Below are 23,326 nucleotides of genomic sequence, written 5' to 3' on the forward strand. Positions count from 1 at the left end.
TCGCGCACACGCTCCGGCACTAGTGCGGCGGCGAGCCGGCGGCGCTCGCTCCCTCGCTCGCTCCGGCCCCTGCGCTCCCGGCCCGCCGCCGCCGCCGCCTCTGCAGTCGCAGCGGGGCATGGTGAGTGAGCGCAGCCGCCGCGCCCCCCGGCTGCCCGCCGGACTCCAGCCGGCCCCGTCCCGGGGAGCCAGCCTTCGGCGCGAGCGCGCGGTGCGACCGGCGCCGGCGCCCCGGCTGCGGAGCGGCGGCCCGAGGGGTGGCGCGGACGCCCTCGGCGCGGCGCGCAGGGCCGCCTGGCCCCGGGCCCCGACTGCGCGCCTCGCGCGGCCCGGACACTCGCTCCTCGAGGGCGGCGCGCTCCCTCCAGCCGGTCGCCCCGGCCCGTGACCGGCTCTCCGTCTTGTCCCGCAGGACCCTCCGGGACGCCGCGCTTCGGGTCCGGCCTGAAGAGAGCGTCGCCGGGGCCGCTGCCGCCGCCGCCCGCCGCCCGCCGCCCGCGGGGGATGGGGCTGCCCGGGAGGCGCGCCGAGCGCTCGGGGGCAGCGAGGAGCCCGCGCGCAGCCTGAGCCGCCCGCCTGGGTCCGTGCGCCCCGCGCGCCGCCGCCGCGCCTCGATGGCGCCATCGCCCCGGCGCCGCTGACCGCCGCGCCGCCAGACCGGCCCGTGCGCTGCCCTCAGAGGCCGGCCGGCCCGGAGCGGCCTGAGCGCCGCCTCCCCGCGCCCTCCCGCCCGGCCCCGCCATGGCGCTGCGGCGCCTCTCGCTGCTGCTGCTGCTGCCGCTGCTGCTCGCCCTGGGGTCCCTGGACCTACTGCCCGGCGCCGTGGGCGCCCGCGCCCGCGCCGCCAACCGGACCCTGAGCGCCGGCGCCGCTGCCGTCGGGGGCCGGCGGCCCGGGGGCGCCCTGGCCCGGGGCGGCCGCGAGCTGAATGGCACCGCCCGAGCGTCCGGCGGCCCGGAGGCGGGGAGCCGGCGCGGGCAGCCGGCGGCGGCGGCAGCGGCGCCCAGCGCGGCTGTCACCTATGAGACGTGCTGGGGCTACTACGACGTGAGCGGTCAGTATGACAAAGAGTTCGAGTGTAACAACAGCGAGAGCGGCTACCTGTACTGCTGCGGCACCTGCTACTACCGCTTCTGCTGCAAGAAGCGCCACGAGAAGCTGGACCAGCGCCAGTGCACCAACTACCAAAGCCCCGTGTGGGTGCAGACGCCCAGCACCCAGGTGGTGTCCCCGGGGCCCGAGAACAAGTACGACCCTGAGAAGGACAAGACCAACTTCACCGTCTACATCACCTGCGGCGTGATTGCCTTCGTCATCGTGGCCGGTGTCTTCGCCAAGGTCTCCTACGACAAGGCCCACCGCCCGCCCAGGGAGATGAACATCCACAGGTGAGAACCAGCGCCCGGGCGCGCCCCCAGTCTCCCCTTGGTATCTCTTCCCTAAACGTGCTTCCCATGACCCCCTTCCTCGTCTCATGCCTGCTCCCTGAGCCTCTTCTGGACACAGCTTCTCCTTCGCTTCTTCCCAGACCGATCCATCCGAGGTGGCTGGTACCTTCTTCTCCATAGGCATGTTCTGATGCTCAGGGGAATTGAAAAGTAAGAACCGAAGTCCCTGAAGTTGGGTTTGTTTGCTTTTTTTCCTCAGGAATGTGACACAGTCTGCTTGTGTAAGAGCTGCTTGTGGCATCTGGTTTTGTGAGTCAAACAAGAACATTGTTTCCATTTAGGAAAGGCACCGGTGTTGGGACCTTCCTGGACAGAGTAAGGGGTGCTTTAGGGAAGGGAGCCCTGTGCTCAGTCTGGGAGGAGGTGATGCAGAAAAGCTGCTTCTAGGGGAAGAAGAAGGACTAAAGATTTCTCCATGCTGTAGTGACCAAATGCAGATGACAGTCTCTTTATTGCATCCTGCCGAGACCAGGTGACTGGTCCTTCCAAGCCCAGTAGGCAGACCAGGAGTTAACACTTCTTGCCTTGTTAAACCTGGTGGAGCATCTTTCACTGCTTGTAACTCGGAGGGAGGGCGTGGAGGCTGCCTCCTTGCCAGCAGCATCTGCCTGCCAGCAACTCAAAATGTGGTCGTCTCTAGCCCATCTTCTTAGCCGTCAGTGTGCTACGGCAAGGTCTGTGTTTGAAGCCCACCAGCTGCTGTGCTGGAGGAAGATCCTGCTGTTTGCTCCCAGAACGGTTTACAGTCTTGGAACCCCAATGCCATCGAGTCAATTCCGACTCATAGCGACCTTGTATGGCAGAGTAGAACTGCCCTGGTGGGTATCCAGGGCTGGAACTGGAACTCTTGACTAGAGTACCAAGTGCGGCCTTGCTTCCTGAGGCGTGGAGCCAACCTTGCAATTGGCAAGCCAACCAGGCTCCTGCTGAAACGCAAAGGGTAACGAGAACACAAAATTGACCTGATGGTAGTGGGTTTGGCTTGAGGTTTTTAGTCTCAGGGAAGCGAGTCTGTCCTCCGGGAAGAAAATAGGGGCCAGAGTAATGTGCTCACAACTCCAGGAAGGGTATACCTGGGGAATGGAAAGTAGCTTTGCCCCCAGTTCCCTCCTGACTGATAGCCAGACGTGGGTCAGTGGAGTCCTTTCAGGGAACAAATCCTGCCCCAGGAGAGGGTTCTCTTTCTGGCACATGGTGTAAGCACTGACCACGCCCCAGTCCTGCCCTGCATCTGGGTTTGCCCAACGGGGCCCCACTTGAAGCCGTACATGCTGAGATCAACAGAGGAAATTTAGAGAGAGAGAGAGAGAGAGAGAGAGAGAGAGAGAGAGAGAGAGAGACATAAAGACACTTCTGGGCATCATGAAAGAACTGATTAATTCCTCCCCACCCCCCACCCATCATTCAAGTGTTGAGAAAAGATGGTATTCCTTAGCAAATTTTGTCAAGTCAAATCCATCAAGTGTGGGTATTCTAGGACTGACAAAACGTGGGTATATGGACTGGATGTTTTCAAAAGGAGATTCGTCTGTGGCCCTCAGTCATCCTCACCCTGAGGTGCCACCTAACCCTGTCACTCAGACAGTAAAGTTTTACTCAGCATCCCTTCTGCTCTTGGGCCGGCCATGTGCACTGACAAGAATTGGGGGAGATGCACAGTGGTCAGTCCAGGCTCTCAGATACCGAGGGCGGTGAAGTTGACTTATGTGAAGGTGAGTTTTTGAGAGTAAAAATCTTCCCCTCACTCTGCTCCTTTGGAAAGCGGAGAGGGAATTGTTTGTGGGAAGGCTACCTCCTGAAGCAGCCATACACACATATTAGTTCTTATTTTTCCCGCCCCCTTTATCTCAAACCTTGGTCTTCTTCCCCCTCTTCTTGTGCGCCTGGCTTCTCTGCAGACCTCCAACTGGCTGATTCCCTCCTATCTTTCTTTGGGGTTCTGTCTTGCTGGGATCCAGAGTTCTTAGCAGGCAGAAAACTGCCTGCTGCTGTGGCTGTGTCACCTCATGTGGAATTTATTCCTGTGGTTACTACCTTTGGATCCTGGCTCTGGTGTGAGTTACACCGGCTGGAACCCAGGGTGGTGCCTCTGTCCCCTGCCTGCCTGCCAGGCTACCCACCACCCTCTTTAGCTGGGCTGGCTTTGGTAATATTTGGGGGGGAAAGTTTCCTTCTGGGGTGGAGAGGAAGAGAGAGATGGTTGTGGGTTAGGTGGAGAGATGGACTCCAGTCCTCAGACCATTATGTAAATGTGGGATGCTGCCCTCGCAAATCCACCTCCTAATTTTATTCAGCCCACAGCACCTCTTCCAGCAGCTGCAGTCCTGCCTGCTCAGTGCTGCGAAGCCATCTGATTGGCGTCTTTTGGGTGGGGGGCCCATTCCTGTAACTGGAGGAGAGAAGAGGGACAGAGCTGAGAGGGCCATCTAAGACACTTCATGAGTGACCTTGGGCAGGTCGGGGAAACCTCTTTTTCACTTCTGGGTAATTAGAGCCCAGCAGTCTCCTGCCTCTTCCTTTGGGAGCTTGTGGTAGGGGGTTTGTAAATGGGCACCTTGTGGGGAGTCCCTGTGGACTCTTGGATGCGAGGGACTGTGACCTGACTCTTCTTTCCAGGTCACTGCCTGCCGGGCCAAGGAAATGTTTTTGCTGGTTTGTGTTCAACTTTGTTGAGAGCTAATTTGCATACGGTGTGGTCCAGTTTACCCGTGGAAGGTGTGTGGGGCACTGGTGTTTGCACACTCAAAGGGGTTCACACTCCTCAGCACAGTGCATTTTATAAAACTGGTGTCACCGCTGCATTCGCTCTCCCCGCTCCCCGTTTCCTCATGCCCACCCTCAGCCCCAGGCCAGTGTCTGTCCATCTGCTGCTGAGAGGTTTGGGGACATAGTGCTGTGTGGCTGGGGCATTGGGGATCAGGAAAGGAGGGTGGCGGGGAGAAAGACTGTACACTGTGGTGGAGTTTCCCCTCAGAGACTGGAGAAGAAAGAATGTACCACCTTCCCAGGGCAGGGAGGGCAGTTTCACATGGCTTGAAATAATTCCGCAAAGATGTTTGCTTTCTGCAAAGGGGAGATTGAGCTCTTTCCAGTGTGCATCCCCCTTGGGGTGCTATTTGGGCAACAACGGCTGATCATGAGGGGAGAGAAGTGCCTCTTTCCAGAGGACCCTTTGTGGTGGGAGCAGTTTGAAGGGGTGAGGTTAGCATGCCCACCAGCGGCAGCCATCTGCCCAGCCTTGGTGTTCCCTGCTGCCAACCTTCCTGGGGCCTGGACATCCACATTCCTTAGGGCAGGCCTGACTTTCTCCTCTCCTCTGCTGCAGGGAGGAACCAGTGTGACCTTTTCCAGAGGAGGTTAGACCTTCCCATCTTATTTCTGCAAGAGAGACCCGTGTTTGGTGATTCGAAGAGATGAGACTTGGGTCCCCTGGACAGCCTGGGCAAAATAGACCCCACTTCCCTGCATTATCTCTAACCAACGGTTCCCTCCTAGGCTCCTAGAACTCAGGCTCTAGCCGACTGACCCTCGAACCCCTCTGATTTTAATACTTCATGAGTGGTTTCTGCAGTGCCTCCTGGAGGCTGTTTGTCCAGCGAGGGGCTGCTGACCTCCTTCAAGGGCATGGGCTCTGTCCAGGAAAAGACCTAGGAGGCCAGCTCCTTTTGGCATGTCCTTCTGAGCTAGGTGCATCACATCCAAACCTGTTTCCCCCTGCTCATTCTGAGGTAGGATCTGTGTGACTCCTCCCTCCTATTTTTAATGGCTAATTAACAAATAGATCGGGCACCTATTAACATGTGATAGGACACTGAGTAATGTCAGAGCCAACCTGGGGAGACCAGCCTGATTAGCTGTCATTGTGTCAGGAAAAAGAAATGTTAGAACCCCTCCACCTCAACAGCTACCAAAAGTGGGTTTCATCAGTGGGGGTCCTTCGCACATTTCAAGGGGACAGTTAGTGACACCTCCCCCCACCCCCTTCAGAAATGAATCAGGAGCGCAAAGAGCATTGTTTTCTCCTGAAGTCCTTGTTTTCTCTGGAAGTCGCTGGCCCACTTGCTGGTTGATACAGCAAGCTCTCTCACCTTAGGGTCCTGAGCACTGAATGAATGGTCACACCTTTATCTAGTTAGTTTTGAAGCACAGCAGGCTCCCTTTAATGGCTGGATTGAAAGAGAGTCAACTTTTGTTGTTGTTGTTTGCTTATTTGTTTTGTTTTCCTTCAAATAGAGCAGTTGGAAAAGGGGAGGAGGGAGGGAGCCTGGTGCTTTGGTTTGGAAGTGATTGTCCAGCAAGTTTTCCTTTTCCTTTGAGGTTTTTTTTTTTTTTTAAACAAAAATACATGTAGGGAAAGCAGTGAAATTGAGGAGGGGTTTTGAGAAGGTTTATGAGGGATGGGGCTCCCTGGCTGGGACAAACAGTTGACACTCAGGGACAAATATTCCGGTGGGCTTTTCAAGCTCGCTCAGTGGCACAAAGGACTGGCAACCTGCCTCAGCCCAGACCAGGATCAGGAAAGCCGCATGGGACCTTCGAAGCTTGTGAAGCCATGGGTTGTCCCAGGTCAGAATCGATAGTACTGCGTTTTATTTTTAATTATAGGTTAGGAAAAGGATTCTGGGAAAGACAGGAATAAGGAAACTCACTGCTGTTTACTCCATTCGGACTCGTAGCCACCCTGTAGGACAGGGTAGAACTGCCCCTGTGGGTTTCTGAGGCTGTAAATCTTGACAGGAGTAGACAGCTCATCTTGGAGTGGGCTGGTGGTTTCGAACTGCTCAGCTTGAGGTTAGCAGCCCAACGTGTAACCCACGAGGCCACCAGCCTCCATGAAAGAAGTAAAGGGCAGCAAAAGGGGACTGGAACCTGTGAGGAGTGGAGCTCTGCCACTGATAGTCTAAAGCAGGCTTACCAGCGAGCTCTGCGCTCAGGGGCTTAGACTCTGCCCTGATTGTGACTCCTGCCTGCCTGCCTTCCATACTCTCTTTCCAAGGGCAAAATCCCCTTTGAGCTCTAAACCATGAGCAACACAATGCCTGTTACCTTTGCTTAATGAGCCAATCTTGCCAGGCCCTTTCTTGAGTGGGAGGTCAGCCCGATGAACACTTGTCTGAATCCCTGGGCTTGGGACATTTTACTGGTCCAATTGCTGCCTGTCTTCACGTACCTTGGCCCCTGTGCCCCCAAGCTCAGGAGTCACAAGCACGTTCACTGGGGGAAATCTGCTAGGACCCCAAGACCTTTCATGGCATCCGAGGCTGCCAAGACACAGGTGGAGAAAAAGCCCATTATTTTCAAATCATTTTAACGGACGATTGGCATGACTGCGCAGCTGATGCATAGGGATGGTATAGGAAGCAGTGGTTAAGACAGCTGGAAAAAGGGAACAGATTGAAGGAGCTACATTCGCTGGCTCCAGACGGACATGCCCACGGATCCGGAATCGAAGGGAATTACGCTCAAAGAAGCAGTGTTTGTCCTATTGCCTGATTCCTCCAGGGTCTGCCTGCAGGTTGGAATTTAGGGTGGAACTGTCTGCCTCCGTGTTTTTACAGTCAATGAAAATACCAACATGGGGAACCAGCACCTTGGCTACCGGACATCAGTGCCTACTTGTCTTTCACCCCTGCCCCTGCCCACCCTACCACACCCCTCACCCCAAGTCCTGCACAGTCATATTCTGCTTCTCATTGTGAGCTGGGTGGAGATGTACAGAGCAGATCGGTTTTCCATTCAACAATCCATACACATTTTGTTGCACATCATTGATTACAATCCCCACAAGATAACATCACTCATCCCCCTTTCTGCCCCCAGTTGGATAGAGATTGGAAGGACCCCGGGATTCTGATTCTTGGTCACCATTCAGGATTGAAATGGACCTCACCCTTGTGGCTCCTTTTTCAGTCAAACAAAAAGTCTATCAAGGGAGTGGCAGGAGCCCTGGTGGCATAGTAGGTAAAGCATTGGTCTGCTAGCCACAAGGGCAGCAGTTCAAAACCACTAGGCACTCTGAGGGAGCAAGATGAGGCTTTGTAGTCCCATACACACAACTTTAGTAACCCACAGAAGCAGTTCTCTGTCCGTTGAATCAGGAATTGACTCAATGGTGTGAGATTTTTGTTGTTGTTGTTGTTTTTAAGGGAGATATAATTCTAGGGAGGTACACACACCTCAGAATAACCAACCATTTGGTATCAAAAGGGTAATAGGGACCTGAGGAGAATCTTTCTATTTTTGATATTATGGCTGACTCAAGTGCATTTAGTTTGACAATATCTACCTGGTGGGACCAGAAAGATGTGGTTTGAATGGACTGCTATAAGGTATCTCAGATGGAGGTGGCGTGGGGTGGGGGGAGAACTATAATAGAGGGCTAGGACAACTTCAGGAGTCGTGGTGATGTAGTGGCAGTCCATATGGCTGGCAGTTCAAAACCACCAGCAGCTCTTTGAGAGAAAGGCTGGGGTTTCTATTCCTGTAAAACTGTTACTGTTTCGGAAACCACAGGGTGTCCCCATGAGTCAGCACTGACTTGATGGCAGGGAGTAAGGATAACTTTTTCCCTCTTTTCTACTTCAGGCAACTTCAGTTCCACTGAGTCCTGCTTAGGACCTCACGGCACGCTTTGGCATGATCTTTTGCAGACATTGCCGATGGGGCAGGGTTTGGGGAAGGGTGACTGGGAGTTGCATCCGGGGCTCCCCAAAGGTGTCAGCTCCGTGGACTTGCTCAGATTCTCCTCAAAGCCTTAGGGACAAATGAGTAACATTTTAGGTTCAATCTTCAGAAGTAAACAGCAAAATGTTCTGACGAGGTCGGAGTAGTTGTGGTCATTCGAGATGGATCCATGGGATTGATCTTGCCCTTTCATCGAGCTCTTCCATCTTATGAAGGAGAACATTGACATCCAGAGATGTCTGACTCCGAAGCTGGGGGACGAGCATGTTGTGTGTGTCCTGCTACCTACCGCAGCCGCCCCTCAGCCACCGAGTCAATTCTCACCCCGAGGGCTGAGTGCTGCCGCTTTGGATTTCCTAGGCTGCCTCATCTTTCTCAGGTGCTTGGGTTTGAACGGCTGACCTTGTGGACAGAAATCCAGCGTGTGACCCAGGACTGTGTCCCAGGCCAGTGATTTTTACACTCTTCAGCCTGTTATTCTCATTTTTAAAAAAGTATTTGCGTAAAGCTGTAAGACTCAATGTTTGCAGGCTCAGCTACCTGTGTCATGGTGCTAGCATTGTGAAGCTATGCCCCGTTGAGCAGTCACCGCTTTTTCCTTCGTTACGTCCCGGATGTGGGGGTGGCAGGGGGCCCTCTCCTTTCTCCTCTTTCTCTGAGCTTCTGTAGCCCATCCTCGGGCAATGTCCCCATGTCCCAGCCCTCTGTGGTTTCTCCTTTTGAAGGGTGGTCACCTGCCAGCAGCTTCCTCCTATAATCAGATCACTCACTCTCACTGCCCTCCAGCCACTTCATCTGCTTCAGAGGAAAATGCCTATGGGATTTCAGAGTGGTCATTCCTTTCTGGGCACAGCCGGCCTCTTCTTTTCTCCCAAGGAGCAGACTGGTGGCATCTAGCTGCTGACCGTGCGCAACACAAGGCCACCAGGGCTCCCCACAGACTCGGGAGCCAGAGGTGTGCTGAGGAGAGCTGGGGGCAGAAATCCGCAGTCGAAAATACCACCTGGGAATGTGCTCCCTCCCTTCCTGAGGTGGGTGGGCGATTGATCAGAGACCTGCCAGATGAATGAGGTTGCATTTTGCCAAAGACCAGGGGCCTGCTGCACTCCCGGGGCCCTGTGTGCAGTGGCTTCCGGATCATCTTCCAGGATAACCAGGTGCTGGCACATTGACTCCTCCTCAGGGCTGCCCCAGCTGTGGCACAGCCAACTGTGCTGTATAGAATTTCCTGGGACTTTGTGTTTTTTTTCCAAGGCAATGTGGGAGGATTTACACCTCGCACCTTGTGGAGCGGGTTGACCATTGGGCAGCCCAGGGACTCCCATGCATTCCTGAAACCGGTTGGTGTGGGTTCCATTATGAATGGTGGTGATGGGGTGTGTGTCCAAGCAGCACTCTCTTTGGGCAGACCGGAACCTTCAGCCTTGCAGTTAGTAGGTGAGGGCATTCACCACATGCACCACCAGTCAGTCTTTTGGGATGGCTCCCAGCACAGGGATGGCACGATTGTGCTCCCAGGCCAGCCCAAGCCAAGGCGACAGAATGAAGTGTCCAGTGAAACTCCAGGAAGGGCACCTAATGAAACTGGACAGTTGAGCCCAACCTTGCCGTGACCGTAATCTCTGTGGCAGTCAGGCCGGGGCTCTGCCTGCAATGTGCCTGCTTCTCCTTCTGAAAGAAGGGGAACCCACAGAACCTCACACCTCGTCCTTTCCAGCAGTCACCTTGGAAAGCTGCAGCCTGCTTCTCCACAGCAGCTCCCCTCTCGGCACCACTTTCTGAGCCCCGTGGTGTGTCATTTTGACTCTCTGGAATGGTAGCATATTTTTATCCTCTTAGGATGCATTTGACTCTTGTAAGCAGCGGTACGTCACAGGGCCAAGGTTGATGAATGAAACCAGCAGTTGGGCCGAGCTATTCATCAGAGAGGAAGGAGTGCCTCCGCTAATGAGCCCTGCTCTTCCACCAGCCGCATCAGCCATTTCCACAGGCAGGTACCCAAGGAGTGGTTGCAGTCGGGAAAGGCATCTCCTGCAGCTCAGGGCCCCTGCGCTCCCCCAGGACCACTTGGAAGGGGATGCTCCTTGGGTGCAAGAGAACGCCTGGCCTTAAGAAAAGTGGATCAGGGTGGGCAGTGGGGCAACTGGAAGAAGAGACAGGAAGAGGGATATTGGGACAGTACCACCAGTCGCTGCCGGAAGGGAGGAAAACAGCAGAGGAATGCATTTGTGCATGAGGCAGTAGACGGAGAGCCCCATTTAGCTTGCTGGTTCAGTGCCAAGAGGGAGAAAGACCCAGTGTCTTTGGGAGGTGTGCAGTGAGGCCTGAGCTCAGATGGCAGGTGTTCACGGTGTCCCCCCTTCCCTTCCACCTAAGGGCTGTCACTCCTGCAGTTCCACATTTGGAAGGAGTCACTGCTCTGGCCAGATAGCCTTCAATGAAGTTGAGATGTTTCCCAACACAGACAGGCGAGCTCCCTGGCTAGCCTTGCTGAGAAATTCCCAATGTGCACGCACTGCCTTCTTCCCGCAAATGTGCATTTATTGTCCTAGAGGGAGGGGTGGGCTGAGTGTAAGGACAGGCAACAGGGCTTCTCTGTGGGCAGGTGAGAAGTAGGCTCTGTGAGCAGCATGGCCCATTCCCATCAGGAGGCAGAGGCTGGCTACTTGAACCTTGTTTCCAAGGGGTGGGGCTCTGTTAGGGCAGAGGCACTGGCACCAATGGCCCCCTCCAGGCCCCTGCTGGACACTTTGGGATGTGCCCTGCTCTGAGACTTGAAACCACAGTGGTCTCTGTTTAAGTAACGGAAAGGTGGGAGCATTGTCTCCCAGGTGCTTAAAAAAACAAAACAAAAACGTCACGGAAAACAGTTACTGCTGAGTTCATTCTGCTTCATAATGGGTCAGAGCAGAACTGGGCTCCATGGGCTTTTCAATGGCTGGTTTTCCAGAATTACATCGCCAGGTCTTTCTGCTGAGGTGTGTGTGAGTAGACTGAGCTTTACCTCTCTGCACCACCAGGAACACCTCTGGATGTTTACACAGGGGAGGGCTTGGACGCTGGTTAGGTTGAGGGCCCAAGGCTACAGGAATGGACGATGGATGGCCTTAGACTCACAAGAAGTTGTTCTCGGGAGCCCCTTATCCCCAATCCCTAAACCAAACCAGTTGCCAATGAGCTGATTCCCACCCCTGGTACTGATATGTGGGTTACAGTAGAACTGTACTCCGTAGAGTTTTCAATGGCGTAGTCTTTATGGAAGTGGATTGCCAGGACTTTCTTGTGAGGCTCCGATTTGAACCTCCGATCTTCCCTAGATGATCACATTAATCGTTTGCACCAATAGGGACTCCATACTTATCACAAAACCACGCCTACTCCCATCAAGTGGACTCTGACCTACAGTGATCCTGTGTAGAGTTTCCAAGGCAGTCTCATGGTTCTCCCCAGGAGTGACCAGTGAGTTTGAGTCCCTGATGGCTTGCAGTCCAATGCTTATACTACAGTGCTATGAGGGCTAAATGCCTGACATACATTATCTCTTGGAGTCCCCTCATTAACCCTCTGTGGACCAAACTCAACCCTCAATGTCATCGAGTCAATTTTGAATCCTCATGACACTATAGGTCCAGGTAGAACCTTGGGCGCTTCTGAGACTAACCCATTAAAGGTGTAGAAAGCCTTCTCTTTCTCTCTCTGAGCAACAGGATGTTTTGAACTGCTGACCTTGTGGTTAGCTGCCCAACTCGCAACCTCTGAGGACAGTGCCTGTATAATAGATGAAGAAATTGACCCTGAGCGTAGTCACTTGGCCACGGCCCCACAGCTAGATATTGACCAGTTTTCATCATCCTTGGGAGTTCAGTGAGAGCAGCTAGCTCTTGCTTTTCTAGATGTAAAAGGATCAGGAATACCCAGCAAAGCAAGGACCCATGTGCCAGAGCCCTGGGCGAGGGTGGTAGTTACAGGACAGATGGACAGATGATCTACTTCTTGGGGAACCCAGGAACCACTGAGGCTAGTGGCTTGGAGTACATGCAGGATGGAGGAGAGCTCTTTCCAAGAATCATCTTATTGGCCAAGGCCAGTGAAAATAATACAAGGAAAATGGAAAGACACCAGCCAACAATGCCTGCTGGTTCCAATGGACGAAAGAGCCCTTGGTGGATCCTGCCCCTGGGGGGTGAGTGAAGGGAGGGGGAGCAAGCTGACTTGAGTGAGCAAAGATTGGGTGGGGTGCGTGGGTGTGTGAGTGATGGACCTTGGGCTTGCAAACAGCACCATTTGTAATGTCTATCCGTGTGCATGCCACACACACAGTACTCAGGCTGGCTCCCTCCCATCTCTGAGCTTGGCTTTGATTCTGTTCAGTTCTGTTGCCTGAGTTTTTGTGCCTCCCAAGGAGCCACGTGGGTTAGGTATTGGACTGCTGATCTCAACCTTGGGCTGTTCACATTTGAACTGTCCAGCCCCTCAGCAGAGATGCGCAGTCTCAGAAAGCCCAGGGAACAGGTTTGATGGCAGTGGGTTGCATTTGGTGGTCGAGGGTTCGGCCACCTTGGTGGTGTAATGGTTATGTGTTGGGCTGCTAACAGAAAACTCAGAAGTTTGAAATCACCACTTGCTCTGCAGGAGAATGATGAGGCTATCTACTCCTGTGGAAAGTTACAGTCTCAGAAGCTCACAAGGGGCTGTTCTACCCTGTCCTATAGGCTTGTCACGAGTCAGAATGGACTCAGTGGCAGTGAGTTTTGAGTGCCCCCTGGAGAACTTGGCTGGCTGGTGTAAATGGTTGTGGGGTTCAAGTCCACCAAGAAGTTCCTTGGAGACATTTATAGAGTTCTAAATACAGGCATGTACTTATGTAAATATATTTATATATAATGATAGGGAAATAGATCTATGTACATATATTTATATGTTAATTATTAAGGTAGCAGAGGACATTGGGACATTGGGCCTCTACTCAAGTACTTTATCAATGCAAGAACACTTCCTTCTAATAACCTGGCATTCTGCGATGCTCACCTTTCCTGACATGATCGCTGTAGGCAAATTGGGTGCATAAGCGAATGTGATGAAGAAAGCTAATGGTGCCCGGCATAAAAAAAATATAGCATCTGGGGTCTTAAAGGCTTGAAGATAAACAACAAGCAGCCATCTAGCTTAGAAGCAACAAAGGCCATATGGAAGAAGCAAACCAGCCTGTATGATCATGAGCTGTCGATGGGATCAGGTAGCAGGCATCAAAGATCCAGAACAAAAGATCATATTAATGGGAAGACCCGAAGCCCATCTGTAGGCAATTGGACATCCCCTTATAGAAGGGTCACAAGGAAGAGACGAGCCAGTCAGGGTGACGTATAGCACCGATGAAACGTACAACTTACCTCTAGTTCTTTAATGCTTCCCCCACTCCAACTACCATGACCCCAATTCTACCTTACAAATCTGGCTAGACCAGAGCATGTACACTGGTACAGACAACTGTTCTCAACATAGTCAATCCAGGACAGATAAACCCCTCAGGATCAATAATGAGAGTAGTGAAACCAGAAGAGTAAGAGGAAGGTGGGGAAGCAAGGAAGAACCGATCACAATGATTGACATATAAACACCCTCCCAGAGGGATGGACAACACAAAAGTGGATGAAGGGAGACAGCAGTTGGTGTAAGACATGAAAAAATAATAATTTATAAATTATCAAGGGTTCATGAGGGAGGGAGGGAGGGAGGAAGGGAGGGGAAAAATTAGGAGCTGATCCCAAGGGCTCAAGTTGAAAGCACATGTTTTGAAAATGAGGATGGCAACATATGTACAAATGTGCTTGATACAACAGATGTATGTATCAATCATGATAAGAGCTGTAAGAGCCCCCAATAAAATGATTTGAAAAAAAGAGGTGCCTTGGAACAAAGGCCTGGTGACCTACTTCTGAAAAAGCAGGCCTTGAAAACGTGATGGAGCACAGCCTCACTGGGGATCACGTGGGCATGCCTCGTGTCATGGTCAACTCGACTGCAGCCGGTCTTGCCTGCCCAATCCTGAGCTCCTTGTCCCAGCTGTGTGACTGCACCTGGGGTACCAGGCCGGTCACCCTCAGCTCGGACTTGAGTGGCAGGCATTTTCTAGGCTCTTTTGGAGTTCCTGAACTCAGGTGTAGACTCTGTGCCCCCACCCTGGCTCCTGTCCATGCGTGGTGAGAGGGCCAGGAGAACTACTGGGCCCCTTCCCCAGAGCACAGCCCTCCTTTGGAGACCCGCAGAAGCTGGGACTCCAGCCAGGCTGTGGGTGCCCGGAGCCCTGGCCCTGCTCCTGGGTTGAGAGGAGTCGCTGCTTTCCGCCGCCTCACAAACACTCATTATTCCTTGCTTTTTTGGCATTTGGTCTCGTGTACTGTTCCCATTAGCCTCGGCATTAAAGTCTCATTACTTAGGACATCTGTCCTCTGGACATACTCCTTGTTCTCTTAGCCAAATGTCCCCTTCTGGGGAGTGTGCTTGCCACCCAAACAACCACTTCTTCTTTCTTCCTTCGCTCTGGCTGCTCCAAAGGGGAGGCGCTTGACCCCGGAGGAGATGTCCTGGAGACGGAGGGGTGGCTGTTCCTGGTAAATGGTATCCGGAAATGCTTTCCTGAGCCCCTTCGAGGTCCTGGAGACACAGACTCTTGCTGTCATCCATAGCGTCAGTCAGGGAAGGGGCAACATCCCACAGCAGCAAAGAAGGCCCTGGGCAGGGGAGACTTTGCTCACCTTCAGCCCACCATGAATTCTGGCTTTAGTGACTGCAGTTTGGGCAGGCTTATCTGAGCATGAGGGTCATGTGAGCCCACCTCTCTGTAATGGCTGTTCCAAGCTCATACATGCAGACGCTCTCTCACAACTCAAGGAAGGGTTTGAATTTCAGCTTCCCTGTTGGGTTAAGTAGGCTGCTGCTGCTGAACTGCCTAGAGGTCGGCATTTCAAACCCGACTCCCCATCCTTGGGATAGCAATGAGGCAGTCTGCTCCCCATAAAGATTTACCACCTCATTCCAAAGGTTACTATGAGTCAGAATCAGCTCAATGGCCAGTAGTGATGGGCTAGTCCCTTAAACCTTCTGAATCTGTGTAGAGAATCACCTTTTTCTCTTCTTTTTTTTTTTCAATCATTTTATCGGGGGCTCATACAACTCTTATCACAATCCATACACACATCCATCGGGTCAAGCACATTTGTACATTTGTTGCCTTCATCATTCTCAAAACATTTGCTTTCTAATTTAGCCCTTGGTATCAGCTCCTCATTTCTCTACCCTCCCCCTTCGATGCCCCCCATGAACCCTTGATAATTTATTATTATTTTGCCATAAGTTACAATGTCTCATGTCTCCCTTCACCCACTTTTCTGTCGTCTGTCCCTCAGGGAAGAGGTTATATGTAGATCCTTGTAATTGGTTCCCCCTTTCCACCCCACCCTCCAGGTATGGCCACTCTCACCACTGGTCCTGAAGGGATCATCTGTCCTGGTTTCCCTGTGTTTCTAGTTCCTATCGGTACCAGTGTACATCCTCTGGTCTAGCTGGTTTTTAAGGTAGAATTGGGATCATGATAGTGGGGTGGGGAGGAAATATTTAAGAACTAGAGGAAAGTTGTATGTTTCATTGTTGCTATACTGCACCCTGACTGGCTCGTCTCCTCTCATCGACCCTTTTGTATGGGGATGTCCAATTGCCTACCGATGAGCTTTGGGTCCCCAATCTGCACTCCCCCTCATTCACGTGAGAATCATCTTTTATATGAAAATCAATTCCTTCTTCCCAAGTAGAGTGATAGGTTTAATTAACACACACACACACACACCTTTCAGAAACCATTGGTCATCACATCAACTCTGACCCCTGGCGACCTCAGGTGTGTCAGAGTAAAGATTGCCAGCCCTGCAGAACTCTACAGGGTCACCTTTCGTTGGACTCACAGAGCCTCTAGGAGTCCTGTGGTGCAGTGGACTACATTAGACTGTTACCTGCAAGGTTCGCAGTTCAAAACCACCAGTTGCTTTCTACTCATTTAAAGCATGTCAGTCGCAGAAACCCACAGGGGCAGTTCTTTCTTGTCCTGTAGAGTTATTATGATTTGGCATTGACTCAATGGTGGCGAGTTTGGGTTTTTGAGAGTGGAATCTAAATGGCTAACACACTTGTCTGCACCCCAAAAGCCCAGAGGGGCCTTGGAAGAGAGACTTGGTGATCAGCTCCTGATGAACTAGACCGTGACAAACCTTCTGGAGCACCACCCTCCTCAACATGCCTGGGTCACCATCAGCCAGCCAGGCTTGCAGTTAGCAGGACCCCAAATGGAACAGGGTGCTTCTTGGAGACAATTGGCCGCCCATGCTGAATTCTGAGAAGGTGCCTCAATGTTCTCAGGTGTGCCATCCCATGGCCTTGGAAGGCCAACTCTGGTGACAGGAAATAACACAATATGGTTGTTCTCAGATACCCAGCAGCCAGCTTGTCCCCATCTCCGTGCCTGGCCTTCTGCCCCATCCCTTGGAGCATTTGTGGAGAACCCGACCTGTCGGCAGAGTGTCAGTCGGGTTGGCTCTCTCTTTAAGTCACATCATGAAAATGGTTCTTCTGGTTCCTTTTCAGGCTCTTTGTCCATTGTGTCTGCTTTCTCCATCTGTCCTTTAGATTCCTGTTTACTTTTGTGGGGATGGGGATAGTTCTCTCTCGCTTCCTGCCCTCTCTCTTTCTTGGATTCTCCTTCTTGAACTTGTCCAGCTGTGGCTTCATTAAAACCCGTCGATTCAGACTCCATGAACTCGAAATGCATCCACAATTGTACCGGAGCAAAGTTGTTTTTCTTGTCTCTGCCTGATAAGAAGCTGTGATGAGCAGATGGACAGCTCAAAGACTGCACTCAAGACACCGCCGCCCTGCAGAAAGGACGGGCTGCGTTCAAGCCGACGCTGAGGTGGACAGGTGGCATGCTCACTCTACGTCAGTCTTACCTTTTCCAACAAAGTGGCTCTCTGAGCATCAGGGCGGTGATGGTGCTTGGCTTTTGTGCTCCTTGTTCTTGTTCTTTTGAACCCACTTTGAAATTCCACAGTGGCCAGGGAAGCAGTAACGATGTGCTTCCTCCAAAGTTTGTCGTCATTTCCAGGTCTGCTGACTACCCAGCCCCCATTTCTGCTGAATCGGTGGTGCTTGGCCCTGGCCTGCCCCACATCTCTTCTTCACTACCTCTGGGGGCTCCTGCTAATTTCCCGTATCCCTGCTTCCCTTCTTAATTTGTCTCCCGCCTGAGATTTTCAAGTCCAGAGACTCCTTATGTCTATATTGGGGATTGTGTGATGCATTACAGCACAGCGCAGGCCTCCTTTCATCCGCCTCTTGCCAAATGAGTGACTGGCTGGAGGAAGAGAGACAAACCTTCTGGGGAGCATGACCAGGTCTGTCGGGGGCCCCCTACCCACTCACGGGAAAGGATTCTCATTTCCCTCGCCTGGTCTGCCATTGTGGACCTAGATCAGGGTCTGCCGAGGCCCTCCTTATCTTACTTTTGGGGGTTATCATTCACTCGACTTCTCCTTAGAGCTTTTCTTGGGAGCTGAGATGGAGGAAGGCTAGTCCCTCCATCTGTCATTTCTGCTGCCACAACCTTGGGCCATCTCCTCAACCCCACTGCTCTGTTTTGTGGCCCGTGAGATAGGCACTATGGTGTTGTGGGGGCATTCTGATCTGAGTGTGCTGCGCTAGAAGGTTCCAGTAAACAGAATCCAAAGCTGTATTGCAAAGTACAACAGCCCTGACCTTGGAGGGAGAAGATCATGCGTCTTCCTGGTATATTCTCCCTGTGAACGGTGTCTTCGCATGCCTCACGAGGATGCTTGAGTTGGAACCTCCAATGAGTGGGCTCTTGGGGTGGCAAGAAAATTTGGAGGACTTTGAGCAACTCTTCCTCTGGCAGTCATATCCCCTTTTTGTTAAATGCACAACCGACCCCCACTCGTGCATCCAAGGCCAGGATGTAGGTGTGCCCTTCCAGGATGACCAGTGGCCAAAGCCTTGCCATGTCCCACAACCCTTCTCACCACCCCCCTTCTTGCCTGTGCGTGCATTCGTGCGTGCGTGCGGACACCATGGGCCTTGCCTCTCTGTCATGACTGACTCAGTCTTCCACAACTGCACTTTTACAGAATGAGCCCAAGTGGCCTCTGGGAGGTTGCATTTGGATTTATTGATTAATCAAATATTTATACAGTGCTTACTAGGTGCCAGGTCCCATCCTAAGTATTCCCAAATATTAACTCATTTAATCTTCCTAATCACCCTAAGAGGTGGGCATTATTTTTGGCCTTATTACTTTGGCCTTTTTAAAAATTTTTGCAATGGGAAGCAGAACCCCACAGGGCACTTAAATAGCTTGCTGAGGCTCACCATGGTAATGAGCCAGCTTGCCAACCTAGGCATTTTGGCTGTAGGACCCCCGTGTGGAGCCTTTAGGCGATGCTGCCTTCATTTGGTGTCCACTGCAGGACTAGGTCTCGGCTCGGGACCAACCAGCGAAGCACCCGTTGTTACGGCCGCAGCAGAAGCAGGTTGGTGCAGGCACATTAATGAGCCCATCCTTTACCTGATTAACCATGTCGCTAGGTTACTCAGGAGCATTTTGTAGGCCCCCAACCCCACCCCAAGTTCCAAGTGGTCGTAGCTGCACTTGCCACATCCAGAGTGCTGGTGTTTTTCCAGAGGGACCACCCAACTGTTTCTGAATAAGTCTAGGTGGGGGATGGATACGCTTGGGTTTCCAAGGCCTAATCCATTTTCCAGCACTAAAAGAGCTCAGTGATACAGTGTGTGGAGATGTACCTTTAGGTAACGCCTTGGGCTGAACCAAGGTTACACCTTGGACTGAAAACCACATGTCTGGCAGTTTGAAACCACCCGCAGCTTCTCCAGAGAAAGGCTGGGCTTTCTACTCCCATGAACAGGTACAGTCTTGGAAACTCACTATGAGTCAGCATTGACTAGATGGCAGTGAGTTTGGTGTGGAGTTTGGGACCTCCTGGGGATGCTTCCCCACCGGCAGCAAGCATCTACTCTCTATCGCGTTGGTAGTTGACCGGTTCGTGGACAGGGGACAGGCCAGGACAGGCAGCCGTTTGGAGGGAGCAGCCAGGCTGGAAAACAAAGCCGGCAGGCTGGGCGTTGCTGAGCTGCGTCCTGCCGTGTGGGTTGGCTGTGATGAATTCCAATTGTGCTTGGGACGGCTCAGACCAGCTGCCCAGCTCCATGCAGTTTCACAGACATGGTTAACTCAACACATGAGATATCCACTTCCATTCTGAGCCCCTGGATGAACAGAGCAGGCTTGTTGTACCCACACAAAACCGGCAGTTGTGTTTTTCGAATGGACCGAGAGCAAGCCGGGAAGAGGGGAAATGATGATGGCAACACATGTACAAATATGCTTGATACAGTGGATGTATGGAATGTTCGAAGAGCTGTAAGAGCCCCCAATAAAATAATTTTTTAATTAAGCAATTCTCCTGGGTCCATGGTAATTAAAATATATATGTATATGTTAATGTCAGTTGTCCCCAGTGCATGTTCTAGAGAATAACGGTCCCCTTGGCTGCCCAGCAGAGAAGCATGAATGGAGGTTAAAGAGGGTTCGGAGTGCCTGCAACATTGTCCATGTCAAACTTAGGCTCAATCCGCCCAAATTCAGCCAGCTCAAGTCCTTGGCTGAACTGGAATTAGATGCACAGGCTCTTCTTTAAGGAGACTGACAGACGCTGCAGCCATCACAGATTTCCCTAAAGACAGACAACAGCACAAAACTCCCCTGGTGTGACTTGTATTATTTTAGATGAATGGTCCAGTTTCTTAATCCGTCTTCATTTTACTTTGTTTTCTCTGTGAAGAGCACACTAAAGATTAGACTGATGGGCCTCTCGCAGAAAAGCCTTAACTTCTTAAAATAAAATAAGCATAAATTATCTCCAGTCTACGCTCCTTAATTAGGCAGGAATGCTTTTAGAAAATTCTTCAAAAACAAGAGCGTTCTCATTAGTCTTCAGGAATAAGAACATCCTCCCCAAAGCTCATTCATGGGTTCGTGCGTCTGCTTGGCCTTTTCTCACCCTGGGCCACCACCATCGTTTCCCTTCCACCTGCTAGAAGAGAAAGGAGCCATGTCAGGGTCTAAATCTCTCCAGCTCACCTTTCCCTCGGCACAGATTGGGTCCCTCCGACACCTCCATGCAGTTTACATGTTGTAGAAACCTAGGGTATAGCATTGAGGAAGGAGGGTAGAATGTTGGTTTCCAATAGCCCCGCTTGAGTGAGAAGTGGTATCCATGGATCCACGTGGACAGCATTGAAACTAAAATGTAAAAGACTTCCCAAATAACTAAGCACCCAAGTTTCCCTGCATATGAGCGAAATCTGTCTTGGGGGCAGTACAGCCAGAATGTTCCTTAGAAGGGAGGAGGAGGAGACTCTGTCTCTCATGGTCTGGACATGTTGTCAAGAAGGATCCTTGCTAAAGGACACCGTGCTTGGAAAAAGAGGAAGGCTCTCTGTGAGATGGACTGACCCAGCGACTGCAATAAGGAGCTCAGAGAAAGCAATGATTGTCAGGATGACTCAGGACCGGGCAGTGTTTCACAAGGTTGCGCTCAAGGTTGCTGTGAGTCCCAACCAACTTGACAGCGCCTCAGCTTGACAGAAACTTTACTGTGAGCTATTTCTGCAGAATTGAAATTTTGGAGCATAGGTCTCATATACACATGGGGTACCATGAGTCGGAACTGACTTGATGGTTACTGCTCAACAATCCTACCATCTGCTCAACGATCAACTCTTGGAACAAACATATGCCAAGCCTGTTTCTTTTGATATGTTTGTTTCCAAGCTTGGACTCCTGAGTTGAGGGAAGGGCTTGGTAGAACAGGGTTCTGGTTTCTCATCCAGCCTCACGTAGGGCAGTGCCCTGGTGAGGTATGTGGATGCTCCGCTGAGGCACAAAAGGTTTGACAAAAAGGTTTGGCTCCTAAAACAATTTTAAATGTTTCCAAGCTGTCGATATAGAATGATTCATGCACTAACATGCCTCGCCCTAGGTATTTGAGTGCTGGCTGACTTTCTGGGTCTGGGTGGGTAGATTTCACCACTAAATTTTGTGTTCAGAGACCACTGTGGGGGTCAGAACCCTAAAGCCACTGCCACTGGGTAATGGAGATCCTGTCTCTTCAAGGGGGCTGAAACAGTCCCAAACTCAAGGCCATCGGATCGATCCCAATTCACAGTGATCTTGTAGGACAGGGTAGCTCTGCCTTGGTGGGTTTCTGAGACTGTACCTCTTTATGGGAGTAGAAAGCCTCATCTTTTCCCTGCAGATCGGCTAGTGGTTTTGAACTGCTGACCTTGTGGCACTAGTATGGAAGTTTTTAATTGCTAGGGGTGGTGTGATGAATCTTTTTTTTTTCCTGAATGGAGGCAGTAGGCCAAAAAAGCTTGGAAACCTATGCTCTCTAGGATTTCTAAGCCTATAAATCCTTAAAGCAACAGACAGGCACATCTTTCTCCCAAGATGTGACTGATGGGTTTGAACTTCTGAAGACAGAGTGAAGCAGCCCCAAACCTAACCCACAGCATCACCAGGGATCCTTTGCCAGGGACAGACTCACTCATTGCCATCAAGTCGATTCTGACTCATAGGACCCCATGGGACAGGACAGAACTGCGCAGGTGGGTGAGAAAGCCTCGCCTTTCTCCTCCAAAGCGGTCGAAGGTTTTGATCTGCTAACCTTTTGGTTATCCAGTGAAAAAATTAATGCTGTGTGGATAAATGGATGGAGGGTTAGATGGATGGGGGGTTAGATGAATGGATGGATAAGTTAGTGGTAGAAACGTCTGTGGTTTGACTCAGCTATATTTGCAATCTGAATTGATCACGTGTTAGCTGTGTGATTTTGAAAAGCTATCTAACTTCTCAAAGATGGAATTTCTGTTCATTTAAGCAGGGGTATCGATAAACCAACTCACGGTCATCGAGTCAATTCTGACTCATAGCAAACTCTATAGGGCAGGGTAGAAATGCCCCAGTGGGCTTCCAAGACTGTTAACTCTTTATGGGAATGGAAAGCCTCCTTTTTCTCCAGCAGAGGGGCTGGCAGTTTCGAACTACTGACTTTCTGGTTAGTAGTCTACCTTGTAACTCCTACATCTTGAGAGGAACTAATAACACCCAGCATATGAGATTGTTCTAGGGAGCCCTGGTGGAATAGTGGTTATGCGTTGGGTCACGATGCGTGTGGTCGGCAGTTAGACACCACCACTCCTCTGGGGGAAAAAGGCTGGGCTTTCTACCTGTCGACCAGCTCAGAAACCTACAAGGGTCACTGTGAGTTAGCATAGACTCTATGACAGTGTGTTTGTTGTTTTGGCAGGATTTTATGACAGCGTGCATGGCGCACCTGGAAGGCAGTAAGAACTCAATAAAGAGTAGTCCTCAATTTCCTAGGCAGTTGAGTATAGGAAGGAAAGTTATGAATGGGGTTTGGGGTTATTTTTTCTGTCACTCAGGGAAAAGACGTGCCATCATAAGAAAGAGTCTTGTCTTGAGTGCAGGTGGCAGCACATTAAAAGGCTTCCTGGGCTTGGTCCCCACAAACTCCCAGGTAACAAAGCAAACCTGCTTTCATTTCCTTGGGGCCACTGGCAAAGGAATGCAGGTTTTCAGCAAGTCAGTCATTGTTCTTGACCTGAGTCCCTCATTTGCTAGTTATTTCTCCGTGGCCAACTATGAGCTGGCATTTGCTCAATTAGCAGACTCAACTGGCAGAAACAAACACACAGGGGACTCATAAACACTGAGGATTCAGAAGAAAGGGAGAGACAGCAAGCCCAGGCTTAAGGGGAACTCACATGGACCCTTTCATGCTGTGCGGATTTGCCTTCATTTTGAAATGAGTAAGGAGCCCTGACAATGCTGTTTGCTAAGTGTTAGACCTCTAACCTCAAGGTAGGAGGTTCAAAAGCAGCAGCCTCTCCATGGGGGGAAGAGGAGGCCACCTGCTCCTATAAAGAGGTACAGCCTCCGAAGCTCCATCTAAGGCTGCTGTGATTTGGAATCGATGGGATGGCGGTGGGGCTGGTAGCAAAAAGCACCAATCCCTTTTTGACCACAAATTCTT

General features: G+C 51.6%; 1 protein-coding gene across 3 annotated transcripts in view; it reads left to right on the plus strand.

Moving 5' to 3' along the window:
- Positions 1-741: 741 nt before the first annotated feature.
- Positions 742-23,326, plus strand: part of SHISA6 (shisa family member 6) — a 377,087-nt gene continuing 354,502 nt past the window's right edge. For all 3 annotated transcript variants that reach the window (XM_075559173.1, XM_075559174.1, XM_075559175.1), the window contains exon 1: positions 742-1,388. In XM_075559173.1, coding sequence (XP_075415288.1) covers positions 742-1,388 — 647 coding nt within the window. The remainder of the gene's footprint in view (positions 1,389-23,326) is intronic.

The sequence above is a fragment of the Tenrec ecaudatus genome, chromosome 10, assembly GCF_050624435.1.
Source record: "Tenrec ecaudatus isolate mTenEca1 chromosome 10, mTenEca1.hap1, whole genome shotgun sequence".
Lineage (NCBI taxonomy): Eukaryota > Metazoa > Chordata > Mammalia > Afrosoricida > Tenrecidae > Tenrec > Tenrec ecaudatus.